This window comes from Phaseolus vulgaris, chromosome 8, assembly GCF_000499845.2.
Source record: "Phaseolus vulgaris cultivar G19833 chromosome 8, P. vulgaris v2.0, whole genome shotgun sequence".
NCBI lineage: Eukaryota > Viridiplantae > Streptophyta > Magnoliopsida > Fabales > Fabaceae > Phaseolus > Phaseolus vulgaris.
This window is the reverse complement of record NC_023752.2, coordinates 48,957,023-48,974,291: the sequence shown is the minus strand read 5'-3', so window position 1 is coordinate 48,974,291 and position 17,269 is coordinate 48,957,023. Positions and strand designations below refer to the sequence as shown.

Genomic DNA, 17,269 nt, shown 5'->3' with positions numbered 1-17,269 from the left:
ATAAAAATATATATTCTGTGTTCACATTGAACACTCACATCAACTACACTACAAATTCCTAGAAGTAAACAAACAACTAAACCTAAACGATGTATTGTAACATAATCAATCATAATCATCTCCTCTAAAATATAAATGATACACTTCCATTCCATGAACTTGAACAAACCTTCGGGATCTGTAATATTTACTTAGCTTATATTGCTTTAGCGATACCCTTAGAAATGCAAGTTCCCAATCTTTCATAAAATATAGTTCAGGAGTAAGTTAGTAAATTGTTGCATATCTTTACTCAACCATAGGAAATTTCAGCAATAAGCATTACAAGGACAGGAAAAACAAAACCAAAAAGTGTCATGGCACTGTCTTTTAGTTTGCCACAGAGAAGTTTTGTAGATGTGAGCACCGAGATGAATGCACTTTACAGCAGTCAAAATAAATGTACAGGATTACGGGACAGGAAATGTAAATAACTAACTACCTCAAATTATAAGCACAACCCTGAGTTTAAGAGACGACCAAAGGTCCAATTCGAATAGTGGCTCTTTCTCCTCCACAACACAAATTATACTATACAGTAGGCCTAAAAATTTTGTACAAGAGAGCAAAAGGCACTGCAGATGAAACTACTACCCGCATGAACTGAAATTTTCATGCACATCGTGGTCAGCCGTTAATCATGTGTCAAGACATGTTTAAGGATGTAGGAAATGATCACATGTAGGTCCAATACGAGATTCGCCATCCCACTTTTCCCAAAAGATGAGGGGAGACTGCATTTTCCATCTCCCTGATACTAATCAGCACGTTCTACCTCTGAATTACCTGTAATGAAAATGTTAATTGTAACATGTAACAAGAAGATGGAAAGGATCATAACCTTAGATCAGAAACAACAGGAACGGTTAGAAAAACTAGACACGGTCAAGTGTTATGATCCACCTTTTGTTCTTTCAAACCTCTATTATATAATAAAAATATATTATATAGATAAAATTTATTGAAAAGGTTAGAATATCATGCAGTGGTAAAATTAATGTGGTAAGTCACTGCAGATAATCCATTGCCAAAAACATCATCCAACAGGACAAAAATATTGGCATTCGCTAGGTGTTTATAGATGTAACAAAATTCTACAACTTATCTAGTACTCGTGAAGAGGAGAATCAGAAGAGTGAGAAAACCAAAAAAGCAAGCATGAACAAGTGCTTCATAGATCTTTAAATAAGGCTAAGAAAATTGAACAGAAGCAGGTTAGCCACACTATTCCCAAAATCACCAAATGGTTGTAGAACATGACCTAGGAAAGTCGTAATGAAAGAGTTTGGCATGAAGCACAAAGTACAAATATGCCATTAATCTTTTCAGTGCTTTGGGAAATCTCACCCAGTCTGAGGTAGCCGCGTCCAGTTCATCAATTGATGAGACTGAGGATGCTGCCTCTGCAAGTAAGATGAACTGGCTCCAATACCATTTTCATCATCTGCATATTGTTCTGAAAAGTTAGATGCTGGGGGAGACCAAACTGGAACTACACCTCCATCCCTTTCTCTCCTAGTACTAATTGAAGATTCTGCTGTGGAATCTTCAGCTGCATTTCTCAGCCACATTGTAGCATTATTCTGTACTCGAGTGTTTCTATTTACATTCAGCAGCTCTCCTTGATTCACTGTCTCTCTTGCATTTTGTTGTGTGGTCACATTTGTAGGAACTTCTGCTCTGTTGTCTGCTGCTGAATTTCGAAGGTCTGAAGATGTTTCTTCCTCTTCCACTCTCACATGGGAAGAAGTCATACTTGGGACCATCTGATCCTCATAGCGCCGAGTACCATGAGGTGGGTTGTTCCTAACAGGTTCAGCAGGCCTTTCTTCCATGAGTGTGTCTTGGGGAAAAGCAATAGGGGCTGATTCAGATGAGTCTCCAAGCCCTTCCTCGGTTCCATTTTCAATTGCAGCTCTTGAAGCTGCTTCTTGTTGCCACGTTTGTATAAGTGCTTCTTGTAATCTAACTTTTGCAGCATCTATTCCCACAATGGGAAGAGGATAATTTGAACCAAGTTCAATTCCAGCAGCTTGCAGTACATACTCTGGTGCATTCCACGGATGGTGTATCCATTCAGTTGGTAATCTAGCAAGTTCAGGAAGCCAGCGTCGAACATATTCTCCATTTGGGTCACATTTATACCCCTCAAACTAAAAAAAAAGAAGTAATCAAATGAGTTTATCAATCATGTTATTTGTCATCTTTAAGCATTCAAATAGCTGACATTAGCATATAGCTTAAGTGTCAAAATGTTAATGTCAAATATCATAAATCATAATCAAAATATCTCGAGTTTGAATCCAATTGCCCCTTGAAGAAACAAAATCATGATTGAGTCAAAATATTAACTCAAAAATTATGATTCGTCAACCGTATTAGAGTGATAAGAATGACCATCTCAAATTTTCAAAGGCAAAATAGGCCAGAGTGTTGTCTTGTTCATGCCGAGAATTTTTACTCTCAAACAGTTAACAGAGTTAAAAGAAGGCATCACTCCAGATCAGACAAATGAAACTTCTCACTACTCACTGAATTGCAATCAATATTGAGATGGACCTTTTGCCTTCATCTAAAATTCAAACCATAAATATTTAAGGGAGTTTAGAGAAGAGGTGGAAGTACTTTTTGTTCCATTTCATTTGTACAAACCTCAGTGGTGGACAAAAGAGTCTTTGATCCGGCACAAAATATTCAAACCAGAAAAGTAATAAGAACAGGATTATGAAACTCGTGACATTGCTTTCCTTTTCAATACAAAAAGAAACACAAACATGTACAGAGATGAACATACACAAAAAGTCATCCACACAAAGCAAGATTATGTAGTTTTTACACAGAAGCAACAGCACCTGTGGATTATCTATTCGATCAAATTCGCGACCATCAGGGAGAGTACCAGATATGTACTGCCAACCAAGGGCATCACTCTCAAGATCTGCATCCAAAAGGGTATCCCAGAAATACTTCATTCCCCATCTCCAGGGAAGCTGCAGCACCTTCACAAAGAAACTTGAAACCACAACACGTATCCGATCATGCAACCAACCAGTTGCCCACAACTCTCTCATTCCAGCATCCACCAAAGGGTACCCTGTTCTGCCTTGTCTCCAAGCCTTGAAGTACCCTTCATTCACCACCCAAGGGAAAAACTTAAGGTGGCCCAGAAGGGGCCTCTCATGACTGTAGGGGTGGTTGAAACTGATATACCTCGAATACTCTCTAAGACCAATAGACTTGAGAAACAAGTTCACACTCTCTTCACCAGCCTTGTTCCCTTCATTGGCCCAAAACACTTGCTTAATGCGGACAAGATGGAACACTTTCTTTACACTCACCTCACCAAAGTGCAAATGTGGAGAGAGAAATGAGGTTGTGGCACTATCAGCCTTCCTACGATTCTTTGAGTATTCAATCAGAGGACCATTTACGAATGCAGCCAATGCCTTGTCAGCATTGCTCCACCCCGGTGACCATGCTCGAGAAAGAAGCGCATTGCTTGCCTTCTCTAATTCGTCTTCAAACACCAATGTATCACAAGGGCACCTTGAAGCATCACCTGAAACAAACCAACAATAGTTAACATAGTGCAAATGAAATTCATGACAAATGACAGAGCTAAATAGAATTCTTTTTTACCAAATATACTGAAGTACACATGACATACTTGTGGAGTTTACAAAACTAAGATCATTACTAGTGTGGTCCTTGATTCAATTCGTCAATAATGAAAGTACAGTCATACTCTTCCAAAGTTTTTGACAATAATTTAGTCCATTAATCATGCAAAGTGTCATGAATTGGTGATTGAATTAGATCTCCATTACAATAGAGGAAAAAATTTCAGACCATAAAGCTTGCATATCTACATAACCAAAATATGTCGGCTGTAACACTGAATAGAGTATTTGTTGCATCTTTAATTTTATTTGTTTACAATGGTAGGAGGACCAACTTTGGAAGCCTATTGGCAGAATGATATATGAAATTTTGATTGCATTTAAAATTTAAAACAAGCTCCATCTCATTAAATAGTATGATTTTACTTATGTACCTTTTTGGTATGTTACAGAGGAACTTTTTAAGCGGTTAAAAGCATCGGTGTTTATTTCCCAATTTGGATAATTTGTTGAATGGAGACTTCAAACTAGCACCACAAAGGTGAATGACTTACGCAGCTGGCCCACAATCGATATTAAATTAATAAAGAACAAAAAATGTGAGGCTAAGAAGAAAAATGAATAAAAGTAGACCTGGAATAATTCTCTTAGGTGGGAGAAGAGGTGCTTGTGGGTCATAAGGCATGCTGAGGCATCTTTCCCAAAAAGCAGAAAAAGTTGTGAATGGTTGGCCATGAGCATCATTCACATCCCATGGTTCATACAATAAATCTGAGTTGAATGAACGTACGGTAATGCCTTGAGCAGTCAGAACCTCCTTTGTTCGGTGATCCCTCACAAGTGACAATGGATCTGCAACACAGATAATTACTCACTTTGATATCATCATGAAGCTGCAGTGACGAACTTCACTTTTCTTATGAAACTATGAAAAAGGAAATCCAACGATATAAATAGAGATTGCAAATGACAAGACAGGTTATACGAAGAAGAAAAATTCTGACAACCATAATACAAACTATAAAGAAAAAGTTCACCAAATAATAATAGAAACAACTAGAATTGATAGAATTAAGATCCTACAATATATAATGATGTTGGTCATTATTACAAAACAATGAATCTGCTATAGTCATAGACCATCTTTAAGTAGCAATCTAGAGGTTTTCACATAACCCCTCCACAAACAATTGAACAAAACAAAACAAGGTAGCATGATATGATAACCAATAATCATCTAAAAGGAAAGGAAGGAAGTTGCACTAGAAAACACAAGAACCATATATCATAGATAATAAGCATCATGTAAGAAAAGGAAAAAATGGAAACTCACCATATAAATGGTTGAAAAAGAGTTGAGTAGCCCCTGTTGACTTAATGACCTCCAATAGAGAAGAAACACTATTAGTGGAGCGCTTGGTGATTAGGGGAGTGCCAAGGCTTCTCAAAGAGGAATCAAGGTGAGCCAAACTTTGTTTGAGCCACCACCTAGAGACCCTACCTGGGTAGTATTGACCCTCTTCTTCTGGAGCCCATATGAAAACAGCAATCACAGCTCCAGCTCGCACTCCTGCAGCCAGTGCCGGGTTATCCTCTACCCTCAGATCTCTCCTAAACCACACTATGCTGCATCCTCCTCCTGACATCTCCACAAATATTCTTCACCAACACCACAACCTCAAGCACTCTATTATTCACACACACAACCATATACCAGATCTCTTTCCTAAATCCTTTCCCTTTGAGTACTGAGCCTGAACAACACCACCAACAAATGCTAGCTTACTAGTCTTATCTTTTTCTCTTCTGTTCTCTACTTCTCCCTCTCTCTCCCACTTTTTTTTATTCCTTTTGGTCTTGGTTTTCTTTACTGAGGGAGATTATAGGCCATAAGAAGGTAAAAAGCACAATCTGATATTTGAGTAGACAACTTTGAGGCTTGGCACTTATCTTTTAATACCCCTTTCTCCCACACTTTAGCATTTCTTTTGGGAGGGGGGATTGATTTCCTTTCCAGAAAATTCGTATTTTGGTCCTTTCACACCCAAGTTGCAACCAGAGAGAAGAGACACTGAGGAAGGGGTCCAAGTAGAGAGAGAAAGAGAGAGAGAGAGAGAGAGATGGGATGTGAGGAAGAACAAGTGATGAGGATTGGCCAACGTTGTGGGGATACAATGAATTGATAGGCAAACCGCAACCACACCTTTTTTATGTCACGTAGATTTTCGTATTTCTATTATCCTATGCAACAAAACAAATCACATCTACGTCTCTAGTTTCTTCTATTTCTATCCAAGTGACATGACGCGGAATCAGAAAATGATGGATACAGATACAGATACAGTAGTAGTGCCTATAACTTCCTCATCTCATGCCCCCTTCAAAATTTACGAACTTTTCTTTTTTCAGCCTACTTCCATTACATTACATTTTCTATCTCGTGACTCTCTCTACTCACAACCCCACCTACCCTTTCATCATGCCACCACTCTCACACTACGTACGTTACCTTTTTTCTCAACTCACCCTCCAATCTTCCACGTTTTTCTAGTTCTGCATCCGCACTGAACCAAATATGCAGAACAACATTCATTTATATCATAGTACAGTTGCAAAACTAAACGAATTCTCAATCTCTTCAACCATTCCTACATTTTTTTTTCTCTTAAAGACAATGGTAATATGTTTGTTACCTTTACGCAATGGTTCGTGTTGGTTACTTCTTTGGGTTAGTCAGCTGTTTTTAGTGCATGAATATGGTATAAAAACTTATAACCAATATTTTCATAGTTTGGAACTTTCTTAATTAATTGAGATATAACCCACGGCTTTATATAACAGTCGAACACTGTGTTAACGCACTGAAAAAAACTGATGAGGACATTAATGAGGTAACGTATTTAATTTTTCTGGTATCGAGCTTTGTATTTTGTACCGACATAACGTATTTATTGTAACGAGATTAACTTTTGCCCGGGATGGATGTAAAAAGAAATTACAGCTTCAACTGAAAATTACTGTAACTGTGACTTTGAAAGAAAGATGTTATAAAAATATACACAGTTATTATACGTTGTAATTGGATGACTCGTTATAGTTCATGATAATTTATTGTGGAAACATTTTCTGTGCTTTATACCTTTCTTTGTCCGTTTTAGTTGTTGATTTTTGGAGTGTTTAAACAAGTTAGTGTTTAAATTATCAGTATTTTGTTATTGGTTGAGAGTTCGGTTTCAAAATTAACGAAAATACGCTGGTTGTAACAATCAAATGTCCGATGAACAGATTAGTTGGTCAAAAGCAGACCATTTATTCAATAAATTAAAAGAAGTGAAGACAACACTTAAGCTAATTGTTGAAGCATAAGACGAAATTATGTATAACAAAATGTTTGAAAATTCACGTAGGCTAGAGATAATTACCAAATTAAAGTATATAGGTGGATGAATATTTCATCTTATAAACCAATTTAATGAGATTGAGTTAAGTTTAAAATTTATTTTTATAAGATATTATCATAGTTTATTCGGATAAAGTTTGTTAGTTTTATCCTATCACTCTTATCAAGATTAATCTATTGGATGACCTACAAATATTTAATAATATGTTTGAAATGTTTAAGAGAGGAAGGTAAGTTGAAGATCACATATCAATTAAAAGATATGATATATACTATAAAAATGTGCTTTTATAAAAAAAAAATGTATTCTACTTTTGTAGAAAATGTATTTTACAAAAGAAGTTATCAAAATACACAAAAGTTCAATTTAAATGAGTTATTTATTGTCTCAACAAACGTATGAGTTTAACAAATGCTAGGATTGAATTTCACCTATTTTATTATCATGTTATACTCCTTATACTAAAAACATGAACTAAATCAACTTATTGTTGATTGAACATTAAATTTCTCTAGTTAGTGTTTTTGAGGATGATAAATAACAAAGGTTGTATTAAGTCTTTAGCTTTCATGCTTGAATGTGTGAGTCATGTATATAGAAAAGATTTCATCTCATGTGAAGCATGATAACCATTGACTTTGATAATTCTTTAAAGTTTTCAAAAATCTTTTAAAAATACTTTAAAAACATAATCTATTAATGTTTAACCTAATCAATTATCTTAAGTTACATAATTGATTATCATTAGTGTTAATCGATTAGATTAAATTGTTTCAAAAACATGTTTATAATGAGAATCAATTAATCTTTAAAATAATTTATTATCTCATGTTATAACTACCACAATTAATAAATTAAAAATGTTTGTGCTGATTATCAATTAATATTTGAAATAATTTGATTTTCTTGTGTTATATCACAATTAATAAATTAAATGAGATATAATCGGCTAAATTGTTCTTGTTATGTTTCCTGGAGTAACATAGAAAAAGAAATCGATCTTCACTTAATGTATTAAGCTTCTTTAGAAATGTTTTCTATAAATTGTTTTTAAGGTTGTCTTGGAAATCATTAATTGCTTTAATACTATTGATTTCATACGTCCAAGAAACTCTTTAAGAAGCTTAAAACTCTATTCATATCTTTTTCGAGAAATTTTTAACATTAACACTTGTGTGCTGAAGTAGTTCTCTTATTCTTTGTTTTTTAATCTTTGGAAATTAATCACAAACAAATGATACTATTCCAATTACTTTTACATTATTGTAAGGTTTGGTAATACAATGTGTTCACCATGAAACCAACATGGTTTTTTTTTTCCTAATTATCATCTTCTAACTAAAAAGGATTAAGGTATTCCCACGTTGACATAGATATTTTCTTTTTATAGAACTCTTTCTTTTTCTCCTTGTCAAGTTATGGGCATTCTTACTTATGATGTTTAATCTTCTTACACTCATAACAAACAACCTTCTCCTTGCATTCTTTGGATTCGTTTGGATTGAAACTCTTTTCTTTCATGAATCATCCACGTTTTCTGAGCATATTCTTGAACTTATACATCAGGAAGGAGAAGTTATCTTCATCATCTGACTCTTTAGTGTTTGATTAGTCGTTTACTGCTTCTAGTGCCTTGTAAGGTGCAATTTTCTTGTGCTTTTGGAAGTTGAGAGCTATGTGAAATGGGAAATAATACAATAATGGAAGGTTGAATTAGGTTTTAATTTTTTTTTGCAGCTTTTCATTAATATCGTCTGTACGCCAATAGAACTAAGAATATTCTCAAGGTTGACTTTAACTTTTCCTTCCTTTTTAAATTAGTTAAACAAATATATATATATATATATATATATGTGTGTGTGTGTAAAAGATCAAAGGAAAGTAAAAATACTTTGTATTTTTATACTAGTTCGTTTGATCACATAGACTATGTTTAGTTCTTGACCAACTAATCAAGTTCCACTAGGTAGACTCAAGTTGCAATGTACATATAAGTATTCTTTTCCAAGCCACTTCTAGCTCAAACAAGTTTTCTTTTAACAAACACTCCTGAATTAACCAAGTATTATTTTATTAAGACACTTCTAGCTTAACCAAGTATTCTTTCAACAAGTCACTCCTAGCTTAACCCTATTCAAGTATTATTTCCCAAGCCACTTTTGGCTCAACTAAGTATTATTTGGACAAACAACCACTAGCTTTTACATACATAAGGTTTGAGTGATTAATAGATCATGAGCTTAGCTCACTAGAGAGAGTAACATCTTTCGACCTGTATAAGGGTAGGCTTTCTCATTAGTTCGATAAAATGAACACAAACATTGTTCTTTACAAAGCTTTCAGGCGCACAATATTTTGGAAGAGTTTTAGCACTTGCAAAATTATGTCTTTGTTCCATATTTTTCTCTTAAAATCATGTCTTCTTATAGGCTTGGAAAATTAGTTGTTGCATTTCCTTTTTCTGGTCACTGAGTAGTTTAAACTCTCTTCATTGTCTTATTTCTTCTTAGATGAGCTTTTATGTTGAGAAACATTAAATGCATGACATGTAGCATTAGTTTCTCTTCTCTTTTTCACACAAACTATCTGATAAATGACAATACTTATCTTCCTTGATAGAAGATCCTTTTAAACCAAATAATGGTTAAAATTAAACACTATATAAGGTAGACGACAAAGTCAACGTTGAAAAATAGTAGTGTCAGAAGAGTTGGTGGTCATTGCAGCTCTAGCTCACACCCCAAAAGATATTTGAACTTTTTTTTATTGCGGATCTTCTTGGGACAAACATAGAATATGTTCTCTGTATCTTTAGACTCAAGCTTTGGAATATTCTTCATATGTGTCATCTTGAAGTCTTGGTTTGTACTTATTGTTTGATTAATCTTCAATTAACTTATTAGATGAAGTGAAACTTGACATAATGCTTTATGGTATGTTAGACAAAGAATATGCACTCATGATCTTATAAGCATCTATTAGATACAAATCCTTCATGTCTTTCAAGCTCTCAACTTGTTATGTTTAAGCATACAATCAAAACATTCAAGATGTTGTATTTTTTCCCTAACAAGAGCTAAATAGTTGTTTTTCTATTTTGGGTATCACGTTGAAGTATTTCTCCTTTCATTCTTTAAATTCATTTGGATTGAACCTCTTTCCTTTCCTAAATCCTCCATGCTTTCTAAAGATATCCTTAAACTTATGTGTCTTTTTTCACAATGGTGAACAACTCGTATTAAAAGACCGAGTTTGTTCCTTTGTATTTCCTTTCATTGTTCATATGTGATAGTTGTGTGTCCTACATTTTTCTAATGCATTTGAAGGCATGTACCTTTACATATTCCTTTTTTTTATAGATAACACACCTAAGATAACTATGTGTTGTGACATTCATCTGATACTAATTTTTTTTTTCATTCTAGGCATACTTTGCCTATAAGTTTCCATCTAAGAGGATGTGATTGTCATTTTCTACCACGTCTTGCATGTCTATACGACACAAATTGAAGAAAGCAAACATCATTTGCTTATAGTTGTCACACTTTCGATATTTGAACATAGACAAAGAATTGATCACATGACCTTCGAACACCATACATTTTTTTATAGGATCACACCTCCTTTTTTGTTAAGAACTAACCCGAAGATGGTAAGCATCCCATGTAAGAACATATTACACACAAGGCTATTGACCAATGACAATAAACATTGTAGCTACATGTGTTTCTTTTCTTGTTTCTTTTTTTTTTCATTCTAAACGTCGCGCAACTTGTTCTTTGTATGAATCTTCACTAATGTGACTATTGTTGTGTAATTTTCAAAGATAAAATCTTTATATGTTTCATATATATATATATATATATAATCTTTGTTGCGTGTTCATATGAGTCCAATTATGGAAGGCTACATTTCTTTCTTCTCTCCTTGAGTTGTAAATAAAGAAACAATAAAAATATATTTGATAAATAAATTACTTGTTTTGAATTTGATTTCATGTTGTTTGTGCTCTTTATTTATTTCATGATCAATTAATTACTTAAATTTCTTTTTAAATCATTGTTGGAATCATATATTTTCTAATTTATAAAACTATGCATTGGATATTGTTTACAATGTTTAAGATGAATTCAAGCAAATTGTTTCTTACCAAATATATGTTGTTTTTAAATATAGAACTGAAATCTCTTATGACTTTGATTACACTTTAGTCAATCATTAACTAATTAAACAGACTGAAGGATCGTCTAGCGCAAGACAAAAACACTTCGAAGATTTAGATATCCATGACTATATTTCTGATAAAAAAGACACATTCTATAAGGTTCATAACCAGTTTAGAGATTAATTCAATTACTTATTTATATTTTTTAACATCAAAATTTTCACTCAGAGATAGTCTAGTGCATCTAAACATGTATTAAATTATTTGGGTCTTAATAGAAAATGCATACATATCATGTTTGTCAAAGCATGAGACATAACAAAACGTGAAAGTATTTTTTACATGGCATAGCAATTCAGAAAACAATACACACACAAACACATATATGCATATGTGTGCGTTGGTGATATATGCATGTGTGTGTTGGTGGGGTGGGTGATTGTTTTACCATTAGAGGCCAATTTTAGTAAAAACAAAAAATAGAAATAAAGTAAATAGAAAATAGTTATAAAAAAGCATCGATACTAATTTATATAAATATTACTAATAAAGATTATAGTTACAAAATTGTTGCACTAAGAGTCTTCCTATTTTCTTCCTCTTTGTCATAAACAAAAAAAGGTGGTGCAGTTAGTTTTACTAACACAACAACGAAGGTGATGTGTTCAGTTGGCCTTCTATTTGGGTTTAAGAGGACGAGGTCGAAGGTTGGTGTTTGTGTGGCTATTTCAATGAGCTTTAACAAAGGTGAAAGTGGTAAGGTTGGTGAAGCTTCCTTGTCATTAATGAATTACATCATTAGGGTGTGCATTTGATTAGTTAAGAAGTTGGCTAGATTAGTCATCTTCTTAATTGTTGTGCATTGTATTCTTTCAGCATCTTATGCATTTATCCACAATTGCGAGTTGGGTTGCATTGGTGGTACCGTGGAGATGAGTTAGACTTCTTATGGTGCTCGGACATAAACCAAAGCTTCCAAAAGTTTAAGGGTCATAACCTCTACTTTAGCTTGCCTTTGTGCCCACTTTATCTTTTGCACTTGCTTCAATTTCACATGTAGTTGTAAGCTTATTCTTAGCTCCAAGAGATGTTGACGGGTTCATAGAATGAGAGTAGGTTGATTGGTTGGTGAAAGAGGAGGTGATGTAGGGTTTGCGCATATGGCCTGGAGTAGAGGGTTGAGAAACTTCTACAACTGGTGGCATTTGCCTCCCCTAATCGTTGGAGGCTTTGCAACTCTTCTTAAAATCTAAGGGTTGCATGCCTTTTATATCATTTTCACCTACAATCACTTGATGATAAGTTGGGGTTGACAAATAGTGTTTTGGATGCAATCTCTTTGTGGAAGAAGGCCCAACAAGCTTAACTTGCCTTCCCCTCCAAGGGGAACTCTTGAGTGTCCTCGTTGACCTTGGATGTGTAGAACTTCTCTCCCTAATGTCAAACTTGATGCAAGGGCAATAATAAATGCTATAGGGGAGTATGACAAACTACTTGTAGCAACAACAAATGGTTGTTTAGGAAAATGACTTAGGTTGAAGCCACCAGTGTAGGAAGTTTGCCTAGCTCTTCTAACCTTGGCCTTCCTCTCTTTCTTCTCTCACCAACATTTGTAGCTTCTTTTTTATGCCATAACAATCCAAATCCTTACACTTTTAAGGATTTAGGTGTGGTAGCTAGAGGTTATTAATGAAATGATTGGCGTAGATGACCATGTTGTATTGTACCTCAAGCTCTAATGGTTCAAGGTTGATGCCTATAATTCTCATGAAGATGTTGACATTTGTAAAGGAAAATCATTTGCCACTAGTACTCCTCTTTCAAAGATCCTTTATTTGATCTTTGGTTTGAGTTCATAGAAGGAGTATATCACCCTTTGAGTTATAATCATCCTATTCAACAAATTAAAGTATATGTGTTTAGTAGCATCATCTTCGAGACCATTCAAGTTCTTCAACATGTTCAAAAATAAAAGATGAGATGAGTTGAAGTGTATGCCTCTCATTAGATAAAAAATAACGAACTTGGAAAGTTTTATGACTTAGTATTTCTCTCCATTCTTTTGTAACAAGACCTTGTCATAAATTTGTTATTAGATATTTGCCTCATTGGTCAACAAATTAATCATGATAGGCACATTCACCAAATTTTGGCCAAAGTTCTTGCCATATAGGGTCTTTTCAACTAGATTTTGGTCTTGGTAACATTTATCCTAGCTCGCATAGTGGAAGTTTGATTCTTGTTTACATATGGTAACTTCAACAATAGTCCTTGGAGTAAATGGTCCATCGTCTGACCAAGCATGGATGCCTCTATAACATACACAACTTTGGATAGATGTTGGTGTTGACTTAGTTGAAAAATTTAAAAATTCCATAACAAGAAAAGGAAGTAGTAAAGCCTATGATACAAACTAAGTAGCTATGAAGATGACCAAGGAAGAAAAAGACAAAGCACATGGCAAGCAATCATCTAAGCAAACAATTCAATACCCCACCAAGGATCTCATGGACCCAACCAAAGGAGATGGGCATAAACCAAAGCACAAACTGTTCTTCCTTTTGGTCTTCTTAAGAGATAAAATATGTTGTAAATAATTTTGGGCTCACTTTAGGGGTCTAAATAGCAAAGATATGCTAGAATAAGGTGCCTTTAGCATAATAGGGAGAGTAGTTATCAATTTAGCTTGTTCCCAACCCTTTAGGAGGGAATTTGACCTAATTTCTAGAAGGACAAACCTAGGATGTGGGTTTGACTTAGTCAAACCCTAACGCAACCCCTTTTTTTCCCTTTTTCCATCCGACCCCTCTTGCTTGTTTTCCAATGCTCCTTCCCCTATAAATAGGAGGCCTACCCATTGTATTTTACAAGTTGAAATTGAATGAAGTAAAGAAACTCTGCACAAATTGTGTGAGCTCTTAGTGAGGCTTATGTCCTCTTAGGTTTGAGGTCTTATCTTGAGTGATTTGGGAAGTTCTCAAGTGGTGGTCAACACACTCATCTTGGAGCACATCACCCTCCAAGTGGTGTGGCATTTCTCACCCACCACCATAAGTTTTCTCATTCCATTTTCCTTCCATTTCTCCATTCCATTTTATGTTTTTTGTCTCTTTTTTTCTCTTATTGTTGTTCTCGGTTTTTGGCTCATTATTATGAGTATGGTGCATCATTTGGAAGGCCATGACCACCATTGATGTTCACCTTGTGCCCATTTCAATTCCGCAATTGCATCTCATCCTCACTATATCTTGTTTTTCATCTTTGCCTCTATGAAGTGAACCTTCACACTTACTTAACTGTTGAAGATGGTTGCTGCCCCTTCAAGACGTGTGTTTGATGAAGACTTTTTCACCTGCTCCCCAATTTGTGCATGAAGAAGCTGCTGCAACTCATCAGAATGCCATTGTTGCCTATCAAACTCCAGAATACCGAGGTGAACCATTGTCCATGTTTGAAAGGCAAGTTCTGTATCGCCTTGATGTCATGACTGCAGAACAGAGGGCATACTTTGAGACTACTCAAGCAAGGTTTCAGCACCTTAATGATCAAATTGAAGGAGTTCAGGCGCAGCTTGCAGAGCTATACTACAAGGATTAGAAGTATCTTGATTTTCATGCTTTCTCTATCAGTTATTAAATTTTGTAATGCTGAACAATTTGTCTTTATTTTCTGAACTATTATGATTATGTTTCTGGTTTATCTTCCCTTATGCTTAAATGTTGTTTGATGAATCCAAAGGGGGAGAAAAATAGCTCACCATGCTAGGTGAAGCTAGCTGAAACAGGAAGTTAAATTATGCACCTTAAAACCATTTTACATGTTATGCAATGTTCTGTTTTTCTGGTTTAGTATTTGGTGCAGTACAGATTCTTAAAGCAACAGAGCTATGGGGATTTGTCTCCATCAAACAGGGGGAGATTGTTGAAGATGGTTGCTGCCCCCTTCAAGACGTGTGTTTGATGAAGACTTTTATGTACAATTCTTGTATATTTCCTTTTGCTTTAAGAATGTCTTAGGTAGTGTTTAGAGGTTGTTTAAGAATAGGCTTTTTGCTGAGTAACTCACCTCTTAACCACTGACCATGTGATAAGAGCAAGCACAAAATTTATTAAACTGTTTGTCACATGTTTTACAAAAAACACGTTTACTGCATAAAAATAAATCTGTTCTTTTCTAAATAAACAGATTCATTTTTAAACTGATGCCTTGGCTAAGTCTTGTGAAAATTAGATTTTGTGCATCAAGTATTTTGACTAAGTCTTCTACCTTTCAAAACGACTGTGTTCTAATTGTTAAGCTTTTTCTGCTATCATTTTGAAAAATAAATTTGTTCATCTGTAAATGAATAGATTCTTTTTGACTTTGGTGCCTTGTCTATCTTAAACGGTTTTCAGTTTTGTTCCCGCACCAGAATGGCTGACTAAGTCTCCTCACATAACAGATTCTCTAACTGCTTTTGAAAATAAATCTGTTCATTTTATTTTCAATCTGTTCTTTTTATAACAGCATTAACTGTTTTTCAAAAATCTGTTATAAGTTGGTTTTCTATAAAAAGAAAACTTGTTTATGAGTTTAAACATCGATCATACAATTGAGAAAACAAGTTTTGCATTAGATAATTAAGGTTTTACAAAGAATTAGCATTTGTTCTTGAAAGATTTCAAAAATCATAAGTGTGCTTGTTCTTGTTTGGTTCCAAAGCTTGGTGAGAGGTGCTGCTACAGTTTTAGCGATCTGTTCTACTGGTTTAAGGCAGATTTATGCATCCTCTATCAGGTGTATTCGTTTCACTTTTCATTTCTTGTAAAAGTGTGGTTGAAAACTCTTCTTGATAGGGTTTCTTGAAGAGTATGTATGCTGAAATAGGGTTTTTTAGCAAGTGTACCTAAGTTCTTGTAGGGTTCAAAAACAGTGAGATTTGTGTTTGTTTGAATTGTGTTTTAGTGAATTTCACCTTGGTTTAGGTGAAGAATGGATGTAGCTCAGTTGAGTGAACCAGTATAATTGCCTTGTGTTCATTCTCCCTTAATCTCTGCACTTAAATTTCTGCATAACTGTTAAACTGTCAAGAAATAAATCTGTTCAATTAATAATAAATCTGTTCTTTCTGGGCTTGTTACATATTGTTCTTAGTTTCTGGAAAATCTGTTTGATTCTGAAAAGAACATATATAATCTGTTAAAAGCCACTGGATCAGATTGATTGTGATAGGCTACTCAATTAATTGTCAAGTTATCAATTGAACCTTAATCACTTGCTTGAAATTGAAGCTTGTTGTTTTGTGATTCACTGTTTTTCGTTCTAATATCAGTGTGTGTGTATCTGGAAAATCTATCTGCATAATCTCGTGATTAACCTGGCTGTATAAATTTTTTTCAAACGCAAACAGTTCCAAAATAAATCTGTTCATTCTCAAATAAATCGATTTATTTTCTGTAAACTTTGATAAACACTGATTCTGCGAGAAACGTTTAAAAGGTCAATTCACCCCCCTCTCTTGAACTTTGGCACTATTAAACCCAACAATTGGTATCAGAGCTAGGACTTGTATTTTAATCAAGTTTGTTTGTAATAATGTCTGAGTTTAAAGTGCTTTTTGCTGAGGGATCTGCTGTTAATAGACCACTTATGTTCAATGGAATGAATTATGCATTTTGGAAAGTTAGAATACGGATTTTCATGGAATCTATTGATGCATTAATTTGGGAAGCTGTGGTCCATGGACCCTATGTGCCAATGCAGGTTGTCAAGGATGAAGAAGTGGTAAAGCCAAGATCTGAATGGAACGAGACTGAAAGGAGGAAGGCTCAACATGATCTTGTGGCCAAGAACAACATAACCTCTGCATTAACAATGGATGAGTTCTTCAGGATATCCCAATGTAAGTCAGCTAAGGAGATGTGGGAAGTCTTAGAAGTCACTCATGAGGGTACTGAAGATGTGAAGAGGTCAAGAAAACATTCTCTCATCCAAGAATATGAATTGTTTAGAATGCAACCCGAGGAGAGCATTGTTGATGTGCAGAAAAGGTTCACTCATATTGT

The 17,269-nt window shown here is 34.7% G+C and overlaps 1 protein-coding gene across 1 annotated transcript; it reads right to left on the bottom strand.

Annotated features, from left to right (window-relative positions):
- Window positions 1-341: 341 nt before the first annotated feature.
- LOC137826085 (cryptochrome-1) lies at window positions 342-6,225 on the bottom strand. Its single transcript, XM_068631933.1, has 5 exons — window positions 4,993-6,225; window positions 4,293-4,511; window positions 2,892-3,598; window positions 1,387-2,192; window positions 342-825 (listed from the first exon to the last, which is right to left on the bottom strand). Exons 1-5 carry the CDS (start codon window positions 5,303-5,305, stop codon window positions 822-824), a joined length of 2,049 nt encoding a protein of 682 aa, XP_068488034.1. The 5' UTR covers window positions 5,306-6,225; the 3' UTR covers window positions 342-821.
- Window positions 6,226-17,269: the final 11,044 nt, after the last annotated feature.

What these genes read in the sequence shown, in the direction of transcription:
- LOC137826085 (XM_068631933.1), bottom strand. Translation starts at nt 5,305, where the DNA reads ATGTCAGGAGGAGGATGCAGCATAGTGTGGTTTAGGAGAGATCTGAGG. An exon ending in CTTTTTCAACCATTTATATG is followed by an intron (nt 4,512 to 4,992) that starts GTGAGTTTCCAT and finishes TCTGTGTTGCAG; the next exon opens with ATCCATTGTCACTTGTGAGG. An exon ending in ACCTAAGAGAATTATTCCAG is followed by an intron (nt 3,599 to 4,292) that starts GTCTACTTTTAT and finishes GGTTTGTTTCAG; the next exon opens with GTGATGCTTCAAGGTGCCCT.